General features: G+C 54.4%; 1 protein-coding gene across 8 annotated transcripts in view; it reads right to left on the reverse strand.

The window, feature by feature from the left end:
- The window catches only part of Aatk (apoptosis-associated tyrosine kinase), a 39,873-nt gene extending 20,255 nt beyond the window's left edge, over positions 1 to 19,618 (reverse strand). For 2 of the 8 annotated variants that reach the window (XR_003949229.1, XM_006531991.3), the window contains exon 1: positions 19,304 to 19,618. Coding sequence is in view for 2 of the 8 variants with exons in the window: in XM_006531991.3 (XP_006532054.1) it covers positions 19,304 to 19,385 (82 nt within the window). In the remaining 6 variants the exon portion in view is untranslated. Of the gene's footprint in view, positions 1 to 14,167; positions 14,226 to 19,020 lie in introns of those variants that run through there. The other 6 variants (NR_165305.1, XM_006531993.3, XM_006531994.3 and 3 more) reach the window with 6 other exon arrangements.
- Positions 19,619 to 20,271: the final 653 nt, after the last annotated feature.

The following is a 20,271-nucleotide window of genomic DNA, read 5'->3' on the forward strand; positions in this document are numbered from 1 at the left end:
AAGACAGCTACACTGTATGTATATGTATATGTATATGTATATGTATATGTATATGTATATGTATATGTATATGTATATGTATATGTATATGTATATGTATATGTATATGTATATGTATATGTATATGTATATGTATATGTATATGTATATGTATATGTATATATGAATATGAAAGAGAGAGAGAGGAAGAAAGGAAGGAAGGAAGGAAAGAAAAGAAAAGAAAAGAAAAGAAAAGGGAAAGGGAAAGGGAAAGGGAAAGGGAAAGGGAAAGGGAAAGGGAAAAGGAAAAGGAAAAGGAAAAGGAAAAGGAAAAGGAAAAAGGAAAAGGAAAAGCTAGGCCAGGCAATGGTGGCGCACGCCTTTAATTCCAGAGCTCGAGAGACAGAGGCAGGCAGATCTACAGCCTGGTCTTAACTCTGTCTCAAAAAACCAAAATAAATAAATAAATGGAAAGGGAAGGGAGAGCTAGATGCATGAGAGGACCGTGCAGCACCTCAAGTATGATTCGGGGTTGGCCCGGCCCCCAGACATTCCCTGGCACTAACACCAAGAGAGCTAGGCCCAACATCTTTAGCTGACATGGGTAGAGATGGGGATGGAAAAGCCATGGCCCTTGGCCTGGGACCAAGGCTCTGTAGGAAAGGGTAGAGGTGAAAGGCAGGTGATGCTGTGCTGTGGTTCACACAAGTCACAACACTGAGTACCAGGCACCATCCTGTCTCTGGACACTGAGAGCGACAGGGCCTCGGTTTGGGTTGGAAGCATCACTGTATAAGCAGGCCTTACAAATCTAAGTCTCTGTAGTGGGCGGCCTGCAATTCCACCCGGGCTCAGGAGCACAGACAGAAAACCACGCCCAGCTAGGGCATGCTGACAGGACGGCCCTGCCCACCATCAAGCTGACCGCCCATTCTAAACCGTCACACTGAATAAAACAGAAAGTGTGTGCATGCCTTCGCGGTTCTCCCTGTGTCTTAGGAAGCGCTTTAAACATTAACCACACTGAGGCCTTGGCTCCGCTGAGGTCATTAGTGCCTCCTACCCAGTCCTATGCTAGTTGTTGCCCTGAGAGGCCCAGTTCACAGGCGCCCCCACCCTGGCCGTCCATCTCCCACACTCCCTCGCAGGACTTGGCTGGGGGATGTGGTCAGGAATCATTACACAAAGCCACATTTGCATAGGAGTGGGACCTTACCATGGGGTGGGTGTCCAAAAACACTTTCGTTAAGATTTCTGTCATCAGTCTTGTCTGCAAGCACCCAGATCCACTACAAGCTCCAAACTCCACATCACTCAGCTCCCGGGAGCAGCCATGTTGGTGCCACTCCTGTACTGCTGAGGCCTGTCTGATGGGAGCTGGGCGATCCCCTCCACTGTGCGGTGTCAGCCAGCCCTCTCCTCTCTATTCTTTTTTTTTTTTTAAAGATTTATTTATTTTATGTACACTGTCGCTGTCTTCAAACACACCAGAAGATGGCATCAGATCCCATTACAGAGGGCTGTGAGCCACCATGTGGTTGCTGGGAATTGAACTCAGGACCTCTAGAAGAGCAGTTAGCGCTCTTAACTGTTGAGCCATCTCTCCAGCCCCCTCTCCTCTCTATTCTTATTGCTGTTGATTGGTTGGCTTTGTTTTCCCAAAGACAACGTTTCTCTATGTAGCTTTTGCTGTCCTGGAACCCACTCTGTAGACCAGGCTGGCCTCGAACTCAGAGATCGCCTGCCTCTCTGCCTCTGCCTCCCGAGTGTTGGGATCAAAGATGTGTGCCACCTGCCCAGGATCTCTTAGCTACTCATGTTACCCCCAACCCCCAGATGCTGAGATTTTCCAGAAATTGAACCGTGTTTGGGTAGTGACTGCCTTTGTGTCTCAGGAGGCCCAGGTTTGGTGGGAGTGTACTTGCGGTTGTCAGAGTGACCCCAAGGCTGCCCACTTGCTTCTCCCTCTGGCCTGCAGCTGTGTCACCTGCTTAGCCTGGCCAAGGAGACTTTGCAGATATTGGTAGATCTTCCCATAGCTCCATGGGTGGTGGCCCTTTGACCCTTTGCTGTCAACCAATGGGATTGACCTTAACCTTTTGACCCCAGTTGTCAGGGAAGCCATTGAAAATAAACATGTGGCCCTTCTCAGGGGAGGGAAGCCTCAGAGGTGAGCACATTCCTCAGATCCTCTTTGCCTCCCAGGTGACACAGGACAGGCCACATGGGGAGGAGAAGGTACCCATAAACAGGCAGACCAACCTTGGCAGCAGGGCAGGTATACCAGGCCCTGATTGGACTAGAGCTCCCAGCAACACTCACAGTGTGACGGGTCAGGCTGGCCGGCAGCCAGTGCTGATGTGAGCATGGTTCGGGCCTCTCCCACCCCCTTCCCTTCTGTTTGAATGCTAGGCAGACACTCTGTTGCTGCCTGGAAGGTTCTGGACAGAAGTGTGCCTCTCAGGTCACATGCTTATTAGCTGGGCCGGACACACCCCTCAAGCCCTCAGGCTCATTCTGCACTCGGCCACTGTCTGGAAACACGGGGCCAGCTGAGGCACAAGAGGAATTAAGGACGGAGGCTGGGGGAAAAGGACGGGCAGGCACCTGCAGTGCAGTCAGAAACCCCCAAAAGTGAACGTGGCTTTGATCTGGTCCTGGCTGTACAGCTCTACCCAACATGGTCCTGTTCCAACCTGTGAGTCCCTGTCCAAACCCACATCTCCACGTTTTGACTAGCCTAGAGTCCAGAAAATCAGGGGGCCAACAGGCCACCCAGGTCTCTTCATAGCACATACCCAATTTAGGTCACCGCAGATGACCCACTTCTGCCACCAGATGGCGATCCCTGGGCATTTTACAGTAATTGCTGAGTGGGGTCCAGAGACTCCCAACTCCTTGGCAAGGGTGTGGAGGAACCAGAAGGCCACCTCAGGCTGGGCGCAACCCCAGCAGCTAATACATGGGCACACCAGGGAGGTGGCCTGCTGGAGGGCAAAGGTCGAGGTGTAGTCGTTCCCCCAGCATCCTCACAACCAGCCTAGGCTGCTGGGAGGTGACTCTGTTCTGGGTCCCAGTCGTGCCAGGCTTCAGACCACCTGTGTGGTCACCTGCTCTATGTAACCTTTCTGTCAGACCTGATGTCTCCAGGATCCCCCATTCTATGGCCCTGTCACAAAACTTCCTGGACCTGGCTCCCAGACACTGCCTTCAAACAAGAAGGAAAGCCAGAGACCCCACAGAGTGGCAGCTGGCTCCCAGAACGCAGTTCCTTCTCTGATAGGCTCCTCTGAGGCCCTGGGGAGAGGCAGTGCTCCCAGACCTGCACGAGGCCAGGGTTTGCTGGCTGGTGCTAGTTGCTCCGTCAGCCCAGTGACACCATTCATGGCTCCAGGGGACGGTGTTTAGGATACACTTTAACTATAGGAAACTTTGTCCCCTTCAAGAAGCCTCCTGTGCCTCAGGGCCCCTGGCCACTGTGGTTGTCTCTTTCCATCTGTTCCACGGTCCCCTCAAGAAAAGTATACAGAAGGCTGTTTGGGGGCTGGAGAGATGGCTCAGCAATTGAGAGCACTGTCTGCTCTTCCAGAGGTCCTGAGTTCAATTCCCAGCAACCACATTGTGGCTCACAGCCATCTGTATTTTCTGATGCCCTCTTCTGGTGTGTCTGAAGACAGCTACAGTGTACTCATATACATCAAATAAATAATTCTTTTTAAACAAAACAAAACAAAAAAACCTAAAGGCTGTTTGGCTGCTGGATTCTCCACATCTTTTCTTTTCTTTTTTTTTTTTTTTTTAAGATTTATTTATTTATTATATGTAAGTACACTATAGCTGTCTTCAGACACTCCAGAAGAGGGAGTCAGGTCTCATTACGGATGGTTGTGAGCCACCATGTGGTTGCTGGGATTTGAACTCCGGACCTTTGGAAGAGCAGTCGGGTGCTCTTACCCACTGAGCCATCTCGCCAGCCCTCTCCACATCTTTTCATAGGTGACAGAGAGGTCCCTGGTCAGAGGGCAGATGGATACCCACCTGCCTTCTACAGGATGGGATAAGTCAACTCCATCAAGTGTGATTCTACCCGGAGTCCACCAGCCAGGAAACTGCCAAGCTGGAAAGGGTAGGTAGGTGGGACCAAGGTTGGTTGCTGGGGCCCAAAATACATAGGGTCAGCTACTTCCCACCATAGGGACTTAAGCTCGGCCTTCCTGTCCTGAGGGGAGGACCTCTTATTACCAGAGCTGCCCTCCCCCCACCCCCGCCTTCCTCTGAGCAATGAAAACATGTCACCCTTCAACATGTCATCCTTCAACATCACCTGGGCCTGACCTGTACCTCAGTCTCCCACACTGAAAGCCCTATTGCCTTACCTGAGGCCAAGGCTTCTGTTGGTCCCCCTGGGCCCTGGAGCAACTCTGCTGAGGGAGCCTCACCCTCACCCTCCTCTCTTCAGTGAAGCCCCAAGCAGTGAGGGAAGGGGCTTGACTTAGAGCCTAAACCAGGAGCCCCCCAGAAAACAAGGGGCTGTGCACGGAGTGACTTCCTCCAGGGCTCTGTGACCTCTGTCTCCTCAGTACTGCGTGAAGGATTAGCAGATATGCACGGGCCAGCTGCTTAGAGTTGGGGACCTGGCTACCCATCCACCGTCTGTGAACTTTGCCTGTTTATACTGAGCTCCTGGCACAAGCAGCCTCACAGATGTTTATAACATGCCGATGACAGGAATACAGAGCTGAAGAATCCGGCCACCCACCCAGACACAGGCACATCCCCTGGGACCTCCATCCAGGGAGGGGTGTCTCGCCTGCTCATCATTGAGCTCTGCCTGATTTCTCCCTAGGACCAGGTTCACCGTGGCTGTTCTTTGTATCACAGAATTCTCTGTGGAGACTCCACATCCACGCCTTTCCCCAGGACTGTGGAAGGCAACCTGCACATTAAACTGTGCCAGTTAGGGACCAGAGAGGGGAGGCTGGTATGGTCATGGCCACTGTAGAAAGGTAAGTCTTTCACTATTGGAGTCTCAGCTTTCTCGCCCTTGACCTTCAGGGTCTGCAGAGGCTTTGGGTCTTCGGGCACGCCCATGTGCATCAGGGTGAGTGTGAGCCTCGAGCCGGGGCACAGATTGAGCTGCTCTTCCCTATACCAGAGTACGCCTAGAGTGAACGCCAGCCAGATGTGGGAAGTCGGAGCATGCCTCCTCCAGCCCCCTCTACCCTCGTGCCAAGGCAGGTGCCAGGGGGCTGCCAGAAATGGAAAGCACCTCAGAGCCCTGGGGTCCCTTGGAAGTGGTTTCTGGCATCCATGGAACCTATCCAGTGACAAAGGGCTGTCCCTCCAAAGACACAAGACTACCACCCCACCCACATGAGATGAAGCACCGCTTCCCATGACGTAAGATACCCCTTCAGTAACAAAGGTCTGTCTTCTCCAGTGACACAAAAGTCCCCACAGTGATGGCGTTCTCATCTGTACTGATGCAAGGCTTCACGCCAGTGACATGAGGCTGATACAAAGTACCCCTGCAGTGACTCCAGATTGTCTTCCCATGATGTCAGGCCCTTCTCCAGTAACCAAGTCTTCCTTCCAGTGAGGTGAGACACTCTTCAAGTAACAGAAGACTCCCCGCTAGTGATACAAGGTTCTCCTTGTATCCCTTTTTGTCAGACAAGCTCACTTCCAGTGACTGGCATATCCATCCCCTCCAGGGGCATGGAACACCCTCAAGTAACAGCTGAGGACCCTCATCAGTGATGCAGGGATAACCCTCCTTTTTGCCTTGTGCAGCCTTGGTAACTGGGCCTGCACATAGACTCAGCCTGGACTACACCCTAAAGTATTCCTCTAAGTGCCCCCAAGATGGGCATGGCTAAGCAAAGGAATAAACAGGAGCTGGAGCTAAGGGGGTCCTGTGGTCAGCACCCAGAAAGAGGGTGCCCATATGGTCACCCTCAGGGCTCATGGGTGACCCTTGAACTCTCCCCATGAAGCGCTGCTGCAGTCTGCGGGCTGTGGAGACAGAAGGACTGAGATCAGAATGTCCCCTAAGGAAGACTGCAGAGGTAGTCAGTCACACACATCTGTACCCCTTAAAAAGGAAGGGTGTAAGATGGGGAGCTTGTCCTGTCACATGACACAGGCTCCCATTCAAGAGGATCAAATGGGGAATAGCCAGTCAGGCCTAAAGCAGAGAGGCCAGCCCTTGCTGCAGCATTGGCTACGGAAACCTCCTGTGCCTGGACCACACAGAGTGTCTAAGTGGATCACAGAAAAGAGGGAATGCTGGGGGCAGGGTATGGGTGTTCAGCAGCACTGAGGAGGAACCCAGGGCCTCACACAAACTCACCAACTGCTAGACAAATGAGCTGCGTCTCAGCCCAGCTTCCTCAGGGAAGACAGAATGTTAAATGTCTAACTAAAAACCACAGAAGCAAAAATTGGATCTGATTCTCTTAAGTATGCTTGTTTTTTTTTGTTTTTGTTTTTTTTTTTTTTTAATAAAAACACTCCTGTTATCCCTGCACTGGAAAGGCAGAGGCAGGAGGCTTCCTGAGGTCTGCTGGCCAGACAGCCTAATCACATCAGTGAGCATCGGGTTCAGGGGGACCCTGTCTGGAAACTGGGCTGAGAATGACTGTGGAAGACACTCCACGTTAGTCTCTGGCCTCCACACACATGTGTGCACACACACAAGAACATATAAACACGTGCACAGTCAAATAATTGGAGTGGCTACAGCAGAAGATGTAAAAGCAGGGTGTGGTGGTTTGCATCTGCAATCCTCGCACTTGGGAAGCAGGGGCAGGCAGGGGGACAAAGGTTTTAAGGCTAAGCCCCTGCACAGCAAGGCTCTGCCTAACACAAACCAGAGATGCTGGTGCAGGTCAGTGGCAGAGAGCACAGGGGAGGCCTGACTCAACCCCCGACACAAGAAGGGGAAGGGGAGGGGAGGAGCCAGAGGAGGAGGGGGAGGAGGAAGAGGAGAGGGAGGAGAAAAAGAAGAAAGGAGGGGAGGGGCGGAGGAAGGAGAGGAAGGAGGAGGGAGAGGAGGAAGGGGAAGAAGGAGGAGGGAGAGGAGGAAGGGGAGGAAGGAGGAGGGAGAGGAGGAAGGGGAGGAAGGAGAGGGAGAGGAGGGAGAGGAGGAAGGGGAGGAAGGAGAGGGAGAGGAGGAAGGGGAGGAGGGGAAAGGGAAGGGGAGGAGAAGGGGAGGAGGGGGAGAAGAAGGGAGAGGAGGAGGGGGAGGGAGAGGAAGAAAAGGGGGGAGGGAGAGAAGGAGAGGGAGGAGAGGAGTGAAGATAAGAGGAGAAAAAGGGGATGGGAGGAAGCCAAAACTCATCCAGCTCTACTCTGTGGACACACATCTTCATCTGGATCAACTGCACCTTGCAACATGAAGCACGGGACAGGATGTAGGGCTGTGTAACTACCAACCACAAGTACTGGAAACAGAAAATGAGGAAGCATCCCAGAGATGGACAACGGCAGAAAACTGGCGGCTTCATTCCTCAGGTTTCACATTGGCAGCTGAGTGCAAGCCACTTGGAATCAAGGGGTGTGTAAGTTATTCCAACCCCGCAGCCCTAATGCTGTCAGTCTCTTCTGTAACGAACCCAAGAATAACATTCAACCCCCACCTTAGGGTCTCCAAGCAGCCCTCTGCCCACCCCACCCCTGCCGCACTCGATACCCGGGTGCAGGTGCCTCAGCTGAGCTGCCATTGGCCGAGAGTAAAGCTGGTTCCCGTGCTCCACTTTGGGATCCATAGACTCCTGCCCTGCACAGGCCTTTCCTTGGGCCCAGAACCTGGAGAACCTATCCCAGGGACTTCTGCCAGCAAGTGATAGGGCTAAGACCACCAGATACGAAGCCCACAAAGGCTACGTGGAGGCTCTAGGGGGTCTTAGGCAGTGTCTTAGGGGGCAGAGTAGGGCACAGTGGGAGAGAGAGCGCAAGTGCAGGCCAGGGTGGGAGCAAACACAGGGGCTATGGTTTGTATATGCTCAGCCCAGGGAGTGTCACTATGAGAAGGTGTGGCCCTGTTGGAATAGGTGTGGCCTTGTTGGAGTAGGTGTGTCACTGTGGGTGTGCACTTAAGACCCTCAACCTAGCTGCCTAGAAATCAGTCTTCCACTAGCAGCCTTCAGATGAAGAAGTAAAACTCTCAGCTCTGCCTGCACCATGCCTGCCTGGATGTTGCCATGTTAAGCCTTGATGATAATGGACTGAACCTCTGAACTGTAAGCCAACAATTAAATGTTGTCCTTGTAAGACTTGCCTCGGTCATGGTGTCTGTTCACAGCAGTAAACCCTAACTGAGCCAACAGACATGCATCCTCTCATGCACATACACATAGTCACATACACCCATGTATTATACACACACTTGTGAGCCCACAAGTGTGCAGGCACACACTGAGAACACTCATGCAGCACCTTCACATTCATTCACACTCATTAGCCCACACTGGGGCACACCTATGCACACTCAGATACCCACTTACAATCATGTCTACTCACAAGGATGCACATAAGTGCACTCAGCACACACGGCTACATGTGCACGCTCCAACTGCATGCACTTATGCATTCACTAGTCTCTGCGCACTTGCTCACGCACACACTGATGCTATTTGGACACTCATGTGGATTCTCAAGCTCAAAAACACAAGCCTTCTCATCTACACTCACACACACCCGCATTCAAACGCCCATGAAAACTCACAGGAACAAAGGCTAAAAGGGAAATAAACGAGTGGGGGAGACCTCATCCCTGGAGCCTCATGGCCTCAGTGTCCCCCGTCCTGCAGAAGATGAAGTCAGACTGTTTGAAGAGCAGGAGTGAGCCACCTGGCCTCTGAAGACAGCTAAAGACTATCGAGGAGTTGAGAGACGAAGATGAAACACCGCTCGGAGCCCCCAGGTGCTCCACCCGGTGTGATGCTACCTCAGTGGAGTTCATGAGATTCCCCAATGTGAAAGGCAGCAGACCCTCAGACATACATGGGTTTACAGTTATCAGGGGCCAGAGTGGCAGCAGGGTCCTTCTGGGATGGGAAAGATGTTCTAGAACCAGACAGAAGCAGTGGCGGACTACCTGAATGGTCGGCTCGCTCAGAGGCAGTGAGTTGCTTCCTAGCCCTCCCTGGTGTGGGTGCTCTTTGCAGAGAGCATTTTAATACTTGGGTGTCCACTAGGCTAGGGGCTCTTACAGCAAGCTCTGCCCTACCCCCAATGTCCCCATTGGGTCTATGCTCCTTCCCAGACCTCCTTCCTGCCCTGTTCCAGGAAGCCCTGCCCCCAAGCCTTGTTCTTCAGTGTCCACGTACAGAAGCCACACAGTCCTGGAACAAAGGCCACGTTTAGACAGATGTGGCTCTGGGGTCCCCAGAGGTGTGACAGTCATCCCTGACCTGGGATCTCAGGGGCTGTGTCAGTACCACTGTGGGTTCCAAGGACAGAGCATCTCTGATATTGCCAATGCAGCTAGACTCTGTCCTGGAGGTGGAACACAGGGGCTCCATGCACCTGAGGACCCCTGATTCTTGTGATGCAAAGGGAAAGCCCCCAAAAAAGGAAGCTGGAGAGACAAACAGACAAACCAGGTGCAGATGGAGCCAGGAGGCCTGGACAGCAGGCAGCCCAGGTGCCAAGGATCAGAGCCAGGGCACAGTGTCTGTCCCAGGAGCCCCTTCCCGGTTCCTGCTGGCGCTATATTGGAGCTCAGGGGTCCTAGATAGAGAAGGGAGGAGGAGGCAAGTTTTGCCCCCAGATGGGACAAAGTTCCCCAGGTGGGGACACAGAAGCCAGTTCAGCAGCCTGAGCCTAGGCCACTGGCACCGCTGAGCTGTCTCACAGAGCTAGCTGTTAGGTTCCTCTTTTCCATTCTCTTGGTCTCCCAGGATTCAGGTCCTGTCCACGGGACACCCCATGCCCAGAGCAAAGGTGCACACAGAGGTTTTCACAGCCTCACGGATTGTTCTAGGCTCTCCTCCAGCCCTGACCACCAACCAGTAGGGGCCAAACTGAGGCAGATGTAGCAAGGTGTATCAGTCCCCCCAGGAGGTAAGATGGCATTGTGAGAGGGCACTGTGAGAGAAGACTGTGCCTTCAAAGACCACAGATCCTGGGGGCTGGAGAGATGGCTCAGCAGTTACGAGCACCGACTGCTCTTCCAGAGGTCCCAAGTTCATTTCTCAGCAACCACATGGTGGCTCACAACTATCTGTAATGGGATCCAATGCCCTCTCCTGGTGTGTCTGAAGACAGCTACAGCATGCTCATAAATGTAAAACAAAGAATTATTTAAAAAAAGAAAAAGGCAGCACTATCCACCAGTTCCTTCCCAGCCTCCCCAGCCTCTCAGCCCCAGCAGGCAAGGCAGGTACTGCTGCCGCATGGGATTCTGGGAATCGCTGGATGTCGGGTGGGGAGCTTGAGTTACAGAATCACTCCCCTCCAACAGCAGAACACTGTGCCCAGTGGATACAAAGTAGCTGCAACTAAATGAGTTGCAAACGACCCCAAGGATACGCAGGCACTGACCTGCCTGGAGACTACTGTGCTGCAGACAGACCTGCTGCCCACCAGGGGCTCCACACACGCCTCCCACTGTCCTTCCTGGTGTTGGGGGGGGGGCGCTGAAGGAAGCAGATCCAGCTTGGTGAGGTTATAGGGACAGCTGGTTGGCAGGTGGGTACATGAAAAAGACTACATGAGTGCTTGACCTGGTTCATTATTTTCAGACCCTGGATCAGCTCCAGGAGGGCAGGTCATTGGTGCCCCTCTGTCATCTGGGTAAACATGGAAATAAAATGGCCATCTGCATCCAGAAGCCTAAGAGAGCAGGCAGGAAGCCGGGCGGTGGTGGCTCACACCTTTAATCCCAGCTCTTGGGAGGCAGAGGCAGGCAGATTTCTGAGTTCGAGGCCAGCCTGGGCTACACAGTGAGCTCCAGGATAGCCAGGGCTACACAGAGAAACCCTGTCTCAAAAAACAAAACAAAACAAAACAAAAGAGAGCAGGCAGGAACAAGGAGAGCAGAGGGGTTCTGGGAAGGTCCTAGGAGGTGGTCCCAAGGGGTTCTGGGGGGTCACATCTTTACACTTGTGTTCAGATGCACACACACACCTGTGCACATATGCACATAAACACATGTACCCAACAGCTGCTTGAACACTCATCTCCCCCATCCCTGTCAAGTGCTCAAATACATGCACACACATTACACACTCACTCACACCTACACAGACACAGTAGCTGTGGCTCACCTGTACACACTCTCACAGACACACAGGTATGCTCACGTGAGCATTCACACTCTGGCCCCAACACCTCTCACATGGAGTGTTCACGTGTGTACTCTCATCCTAAGGCACACACTAGGAGTCAGCGCCACCCCTCTACTCTTGCAGGGACCCCCCCACACACACACACACAGACACACACACACACACACACACACACACACACACACACACACACAGGGCTTCCAAGGATTCTTCTGCAAGACTCCAAACCTTGCCTTCCTGAATCCTCCAGAGGGCACCTTGAAATCAAGTCCACCAAGGGGACTGGGAACAGAAGGGAGTTCCACAGCATGGCACTCACAGGTGACCCCCACCTCCACTGACACGTATCAAAACTACAGCCAAGTCTGACCTCCAAGCCCCTCACCCCTTTCTCTAGCATCACAGAACCCCCCGGGCTGGTCCGAGGATGGAGTGGTTCTTCAGCGGGCCCCATCTGAGAACCCCACACCCAGCCAGCTCAGGTAACTTATGGGAATGACAAAGTCAGAGCTTGTCCTGGTAGCTCCATCCCCAAGCTGCTCCCTGCTCCAGGCGCACTGTCTGTCCCCTTTTGCTGCGGCCTCCTGACACACACCCCTTGGCCTGAATTTTTTGATCATCTTGGAACCCCAACTCTCACACATGAGATGCCCAGACTAAACTGTAGCTGGCCAAGCAGGAACCCCACAGGTCCTCAACTAGACTGAGAAGCGCACAGAACACACTGGCTTTGGCTATGTTTAGACAGGACTTGTAAGGGAAGATAAAAGAGCAGTTCTGGCTCTTGGGCAGCTGCCACAGTCCCACTCTTGGTAACAGGGTCCTCTGGATAGAGAATGAGGCAGCTCCGTGGGCTGGGCAGGCCTGTGTGGGCAGGACAGGCCTGAGGGCAATCTCAGAGTGTCCCTTCCTGTCATCTACTCTCACGAGTCAGCCAGGAAGTGCCTCTCAGCCATGACTAGTGAATGCCAAAAGGATTCCAGGCAGCTCCAGGATACACAATGGCCTGCACCCAGCGGTGCCCAGGAAGTGGCTAATTGAGTGGCCAATGTGCTCACTGGAGAAAAGAGGGGAAGTGTGCCGGTGCCAGGGGCAAACACTCCCACCCTGGCCTTCATGCTGGGCAGAGGTGTCCACCCTGCCTTGCACTGCACTGTGGTCACAGACAGAACAAGAATGCAAGGGAGTAGACAGGCCAACAGCGTTCTCACACACACAACTGAGGAGGACAAACAGAACCTACAGATGTGTCCCCAGAGCAATCAAAAAAAGGATTTTTGCAGAATCCACTCAGCCAGGCGGCCTCACAGAGGCCCTCAGTGCCCAGGGCACCACACTCCTGAGATGACACCTTCTGTAGGATCAGGGGAAGCCACACAACAGTGTCTAGGACAACCCCTGCAGTATGTGTTCAGCAGAGACTGACCAGGAGACATGATGTGGGACAGGTTGTTATGACAGGAATGATCAACGAGACAGGGACAGGGACAGCAGGGAGGTGACAGGAGTCGTGGCTTGATTATTAACAAGACAAAATGTTCCAAAAATGGACTATATAGTGAAGACCTCACAACTCTAAAAATACTAAAACCCATAAATTCTATGCTCTCAGAGACGAATGTATAATATGCAAATTGTGTCTGAATAAAGGGAAGGGAGGAGCTAGTAGTTGCAGGCAGAGCATGCTAGGAAGGGAAGGAAGGGGGGAGAGGGAGGGAGGAGAGAGGAAAGTGGGCGGTGCTTTTCGGAAACACTCATAGGAGCATCACCATGACAGACAGACAGCTAAAGCTGGACAGAAGCCAGTGCCTACCCCCAGAGCGGACGCCTCTGACGTTCTATTCCTAAGGTGTGGGCGACACACCATATCCTGCAGAGGCCTGAGGCAGCCATAGGTGGCTCTGTGGGACAAGGAGGCCAGAGCCTGGAGTATGGTCACATAGGTGTGTCCCACTGACATGAAGCCACAGAGCCTCAGGGACACCTAAGCATATGTGCGCCACTTAAAGTAGTTGGGGACTCAAGTCCCACAGTGTGCCCCACAGATAGCTCCATGTCCCCAGAAAACATATCCTCGAGAGCTAACTACACCCTTTTTGCCTAGGTCAGCCTACACAGGGGACCTTGCAGCCACTCAGAGTAAGGCAGGAGTTGCAGGAACGGCTGGGTGTGGTGTTAGGGGTGCCGCCTCGCACCCTGTTGAAAGTTATTGACAAATTCAGAGCCAGCCACTCAGCTCTGAGTACCTGACTGGTACACATCATTCCCAGGTTCCCTCCTAAGCAGCACAGAGAGTAGGGGAGAATCTAAGAAAATGGGGTACAGTGGGAAGCCAGAGCCATGATGGACCCTATCTGCACCTTGCAGCACAGTGTCCAGACGCCCGGCGGGCCTCAAAGCTCAGTCTCTGAGCGCAGGTTGGCCTCCTCCAGAGCCCAGTCTGGGATCCTGGCTCCCATCCCATTGGGCTCACAGGGCAGGTAGGTGGTCCCTACAAGGAGCCCAAGACCAGCTGGTCAAGGGTCCCTGATGCCATGTGCCCAAGTCAGTAAGCCAGCGACAGAAGGGACCTCCCCAGAGACGGAGGTGTGTGAGTAGTGCTGGATTCTGTCACTTAGCAAGAAGGTGGTGACTCATGCAAATCTTGGGGTGATGGTATAGAGAAGGAGAAGGTTTGACTGTCACTATTATGAGAGGCACCTGCTTCACCTCACCTGGGACAGGTGACCCTGGCTGCCCAGCCCACCTACTGCAGAGGCCCTCCCCACTCTAGGAACTGCCAGGGCTTCAGGTAGGGTCCTGGTTGGATCAGAGATCTGGTAAGTATTGTGTCCTCCCCCACCCTGGGCTGGCAGGGACAGAGTAGGCAGCGTCCTCCCAGAATACCCACATACCGGCTCTGGACGCTGCTCCTATGAGACTCCAGCTTTGCTCCACCCAGAGTGGCCTTCTAGAGAACTCCCAACCCCACCCCACCCTCATGTCCCAGCCCCCTGACCCTAGCCCCAGCCCTGACGGAAGTAGATGGGGGATGCCACGTGACTCTGCCTCCTGTGACAGTCCTCAGGCAACCATCCACCCAGACTGTCAGCCTGGGAACTGGCTCTGGCTTCGGCCACTGCCCTCATTTCCTCTGCCGGCTTCCTGAGCTGGGGGTGGGGTAGGCCACAGACACTGGTCCCAATGCTACTGGTTCCTCTGTGACAGCCAGGCAGGGCCCAGCCTACAGGGGTCTAAAATCAAAGTCCCAACAGGCACTATGACCTAGATTATCACATGACAAGGGTCAGGGATAGCACAGGAGTCTCTCTACCATAGACAAGGCTCTCAGCTGACTCTCTCCATCCTACCTGGGAACAAGACAGTAAGAGAGGGTCCCCTGATCAGTCTGCATCAGGCTCTCTCCAGTTGACCCTAGTCCCTGTCTCAAGAGCCATGGGAGAAAAGCAGGTGGTCACAGTGCCAGGAGGAGGGTCTGGTGGAGGGCTGGGCCCAGCCTGCCCTCAGGAAGTGCTCCAAGAGTGCAGGACAGGTGCCAGAGACAGCAAGGACATTACTCATCGGGACCCACCATGTACACACAGACACAAGGCGAGCTACAGATTTGCAGCTCCTGCCTCGGTCCCTAGGCCTGAGGGAAACTGCACTATTTTTCGGAGGTGCTCTGAGCAGAGATTCCCTAAACTGGTGGCTTCTGTGAGAATGGTTCCTTCCTGGCCCAGCAGCAAGCAGGCTCAGTGAGGCCTGGGGAGAGGTCTTATTAGCTCTTCCAGCGTGGGGTCTAGACAGGCTTCTGCTCACAGTCTCCTCTCCAGTCTCCACTTCCTCTCCCCTGTACCCCGCCCCGTCTCCTCCCATTTCTGTGTCATAGCAGGACATCTGCCATAGGACTTAGGGTTTACCCTGCCTCAGTATGACCTCACCTTTACAAATTGTCTTTGTAGACCTTCTTTCTAAACAAGACCCCACCCTGAGGTGCTGGGTGGACATGGAGCCAGTGATACCTCTCAAGGGAGCACAAACATGCAGATGTTCCATCCTTGAGATGGAACAGTGGGGCTCAGCAAAGAACCCTGTGTCCTAGAGAGGTTTCCCGGGAAAAGGGTTCTCACACCCACAAGAATGCCCACAGAGATGCCTGTACCCTGTACGTGCCCACAAAGTGTGTGTGTGTGTGTGTGTGTATGTATGTGTGTGTGTGTGTATGTATGTATGTGTGTGTGTATGTATGTATGTGTGTGTATGTGTGTGTATGTGTGTGTATGTATGTATGTGTGTATGTGTGTATGTGTGTGTATGTATGTGTGTGTATGTATGTATGTGTGTGTATGTATGCGTGTGTGTGTATGTATGTGTGTATGTGTGTGTGCATGTGTGTATGTGTGTGTATGTATGTGTGTATGTATGTGTATGTGTGTGTATGTATGTATGTGTGTGTATGTGTATGTATGTGTGTGTGTGCTTGCAGATGCACTTGGACATAGACATACCAGCCTGAATAACCCTGCCTCACCTGCCATTTGGGAGATGTGTGTTTGCAGGTTTTTCACATCCGTGTCTGCATGTGCCACGCATGTACAGAGCCCTGCATACCTGTGGGTATATGGCTGTGGTGTTGGGGTGGGCAAACCTTCTGGCGCTCCTCCTGCGCCAGCTCTCAGAGGAGCAGGCTGTATATGGCCACTGCCAGCCAGGCCCTTGCCCAGTCACCTCTCAGCCTGGTCACCTGTAACCTAGAGGCTCTAGTGATTCACCGAAATGAGGTAATACTGAGGTAGGCTCTGACCTTCCTGTCACTGGGCCCATAGGGCAGGGTGACAAGCCAGGGGCAGCACCTGCACTCTAGGACCAGCTGCTATGAAGGCCCAATGAGCTTGTTCCTTCAACCAGGTCCACTGAGGATCGGGGTGTCATGTCACTCAATGGACACAACTTTTCATAGTCCAAGTATATCTGTGAGTCAGAGACCAGGACTCCTGGGGACTCTCTGGTCCATTTCCAGGGCTCCCTTCGAACCAAGCTCCATGTGGCACTCAGACCAAGACTCTACTGCAACAGTCGTCACAATCCCAGCAATGCCAGCTCTGTACCCTGCCACATGCGGACACCAAGGGAACAACCATTCCAGGAAGGCACAGCGGGATCTTCCTTAGGAGCCCAACATGGGGTGAAGACTTGTGCAAAGACCAGGATGTAAGCAGGAAGTCTGGAGATACCAAGGCACAGTGCGGGGTTCATGGGCTATGCTGAATGACTGAGTGGGACCACCGTGTGTTCTCTGAGCTTCTGTAAACGGATGCCAGCTCCACAGCCCACAGGCCTCAAGCTAGACCCTGGCAGAGGCCATCTTAACTAGCCTTGCTTGTTGTTTGCCTGTGCTCAGTGTCCACGCCACCACATGGCTACCTTACAGATAAGGAAGCTAAGGACCAGAGAGGGCCAGACATTGGGAGGTGAGCAAATGGGGGTGGGGTCATCTCCCAGAGCCCGGGCATGCAGGGCAGCCCCAAGGCATGCTGGGAGTACAGGAAACCCTAGTAAAGCAACCCCTTCACCGCTGCTGCTGGCACCAGGGATGGTACCAGGCTCCAGCAACCATAGCATCCTGACTGAGGCCTACCCATCTCAGCACCTGGCACGCTGGTGTGGAGAGTGAGAAATAAGATCATCCCCCTGCATGAGTGCGAGATGGCTATGTGGTCATCGGCTCCTTCTCCTCCCAGCCGCCCTGCCCTCCATGAAGACTTCCATCATTTTTGTCTTCCATGTTCTGCCTACCTGCAGAGTGATCCCCAAGAGGCTGAAAGAGTGGCCCAAGACCACAGAGCAAAGAGGCCACTGGGCCAAGCTTGCCAAGAAATCCTTCCTGATCATCTACACCCTGGATGCCAGGGAGCAAAGAGTCAGACTTTACAGGTGGCCAACCCTTCTGGGTGCTTGTCTGGCCAGCACATGACATCCCATGATTATGTTCAGCTTCAGCACCCTGTTGGGGGGCACTGGGAGCCCACAGACACGCTCCTCAGCCATTGTGAACATGAGACCCTCCTTTGAGTTCTGGTGGCTCCAACAACCCAGATAGACCATCTCTCTGTATTGTGAGCATGAAAAGCCACTCCCCCACTGTGAGTGCAGAGGCCTCAGGCACCAGTTCCGTCCACACCTCCTCACCCCAACAAATAGTCCATCAGGCATCTCCTCCAACCCAGACCTAGCCATAGGCATCACCATCCCATTTTACAGATTGGGAAACAGAGGCAAAGCAAAGACAGACACGGGAACTCTGGTGGTGGTGGTGAGATAGTAGGCTTTAAGCATAGATTTAGTGGGAAGACAGTGAACCCCATATTTCCTCTGCAGCACCCACAGGGCCAGGGTTTGTCACCCCACTGAGGTCCCCAACTTCATCACCATCATCCACACCCATGGGTGGACTATCAGGACAGGAGGGATACAATATCCACAGGCATACAGCTCTCAAGAGAAGTCCTCTTGCTTACAACACTTTTCCCCCTTAGATCATTAAAGCAGCACACTGTAATTACACTGATCTACTGCGCAAAAAAACGCAAGAGCTGCAGAACCCTGCTGTTTCTCTGATGTGGGGGAAGGGCACCCCTGTCCTGGATACCCTGGAGGAGCAAAGGGTGATAGGCCACCAGGGCAGGTCTGGGCCCAGCAGAGGCAGGTGGGAGGGCACATAGATTCCTCCCTACTGTGGTCAGCCTAGGCCCCACCCCAACCCCAACAGCTCCAAGGCCACCTGTCTGCAGTCAGGAGTAGCCGCCCACTGGAAGGACCAAGGGCCGGGTGAGGCTTGCCATGGGAGACATCCTGAGACTGGTGATGCTGCCCTTGGATATCTGTCCCTAAAGGTAGTCTGGGCCTTGGGTGGTTTCTCAATACCACCTCTACTCCCGCCCTGGGTTTAAGGGGTCACTGACACAACCCCTAGGTTCTGTGCCTTTGGTTGCCTGGTGAAATGGTGACCTCCAAGCCCCTTGGCTCACCCAGGAAGTCATTTCTGAGCAAAGGACACTTATAGCCCTATACCAGATAGACAGCTCCATCGGCTCCCCTCCCTGGGAGCAAATGCCTTCAGATCCAGCCCTGCCCAGGGGACTCTGTGCATCACTGCACATTCTGGCCCCACTCCAGGAGGGAGACCCAGGAGAGTCATCGTATGTGAGCCGGGCTTTGTTTGGGCTGTGCAGCCAAAGCCAAAGCTCCAGGGACTTGTGGGTGGGACTCCAGGCTCCTCCTGGGCACAGGTTCATTCCCCTCCCTCCCAGGCTAAGCAAACAGAATCAGGATTAGAAACAGCTGCCCTGGCCCCCTCTGCCCACCACAGCTGTCCACCGTGGCCAGGCAGTTGTGGTAAACACATTACCCTGGTGTCCACTAGCCAGGTGGAGCAAGATGCCCGACCCCAGGTCCTGTGCAGTTAGTCAGCACCACCTCTCTAGAATGGGACCTCAGGTGGGCTCATGCTAGGGTCTTCGTCGGTCCCCACACCCACCACAGGCTGCCGAGGGAGATGGGCACGCTGCCTTGCCAGGGATTTGCAGAAAACAGCACCAGGGTTAGGAAGGAGCCTTCCACCAGAACATGGATGAGCAAGCTTCCACAGCGGGCCTGGGCTCCTGCCCTGCCTCACAGAACACCCCTCACCTCCCCAGGGCCCTGAGTCCTGGCAACCTCTCTCCGGGACACCTGGGGCCAACACAGGCCCTCTTGTCCCAGTTACCTGTGCCAGGGAGGCATCCAAAGAGGCAGGGGCTGATGCTGCCAGCCAGCGCTGAAGGGGCCGGCTGTACAGGGTCTGGCCCCAAGGCCTGCCCACCTCCGGAGACCTGTAGTGGGTCCTCGCCGGTCCCTGTTCTTCTGCGGGGACTCAGGGCGGAGAAAGGGTTAATTTCCAGGCAAAATGGGAAACCGTGGCTCCAGCAGCATCATGTCGGCGGTAGGGAGACAGGTGGGGGGGCAGTCGCAGCCGCAAGGCCGCCTCCGAGGGCGCCGCGCGGACTCACCCGGGTCGAAGTGGGAGCTGAAGGCAAAGCTGGGGTTGAAGAAGGACGACGACATGGCCAGGGCCAGCAGCGCGATGAGCATCCCCAGGGCGGGCGCTGCGCTTAAGCTCAGAACGCCGGCGGCCTGGGCCGGCGTTCCGGCATCATCGTCCAGCGGCCTCCGCAGGTGCGGAGCGCACGGCCCCCCGCTCCTAGCGCCCCCAGCCACCGCCGCAGCGCGGGCACCAGTGGGGGCGGCGACAGACTAGGCGCCTCCGCCCGCCGCCGCGGCGCCGCGGGGCTCTGGCTGGTGCAGTCCGAAAACACGCGGGAGCGCGCGCGAGGTGGGGGGGGGGGAGCAGGGGGGGATGGAGATGGGGGCTGGGGGTTACTTTCTGGGACAAAGCAGGGGAGGGGCACGCAGTTCGTGGGACAATGAGGGAAGGAGAGGGGTCACGGAGGTGGGGGGGCTATGAAATAAGGGGGGATGAAGACAGGGGCGCAGAGGCTGGGCAGCGCGAAGGCTGGGGACACGGAGAGGGGACAGAGGCAGGGGAGGTTCACGTAGGTCGTGGGACACTAAGAGATGGGGAGGGGGCACGGAAGCTGGGACTACGGTGGGGGGGGGGCAAATGAAGTCTGAGGGCACGGAGGGGAGGTAGGAGTGCACAGATGATACGGAGGGGGCCGAAGCCTGGGAGGCATGGAGACTGGGGGAAAGGTAGGGGACCTAGGCAGAAGGAGGGGTACAGGCTGTGGGACACTAAAGGATGCAGGCTGGGGAGAGGGCACAGAGGCTGATGCTATGGGAGCTGAGGAGCACCGAGCGGAGACACAGCAGAGAAGGGACACGCAGGTCTTGGCATACGAAGGGTGTGGGCTGAGGGAAAGGGTATGCAGGCCTCGGCTACTGGAAAGGAGACTGGACGGGACAGGGAGGAGGGACACGGAGTGTTGAGATGGAGACAGTGGGGTCATCGAGGCTTTGG

Source organism: Mus musculus, chromosome 11 (assembly GCF_000001635.26).
Source record: "Mus musculus strain C57BL/6J chromosome 11, GRCm38.p6 C57BL/6J".
Lineage (NCBI taxonomy): Eukaryota > Metazoa > Chordata > Mammalia > Rodentia > Muridae > Mus > Mus musculus.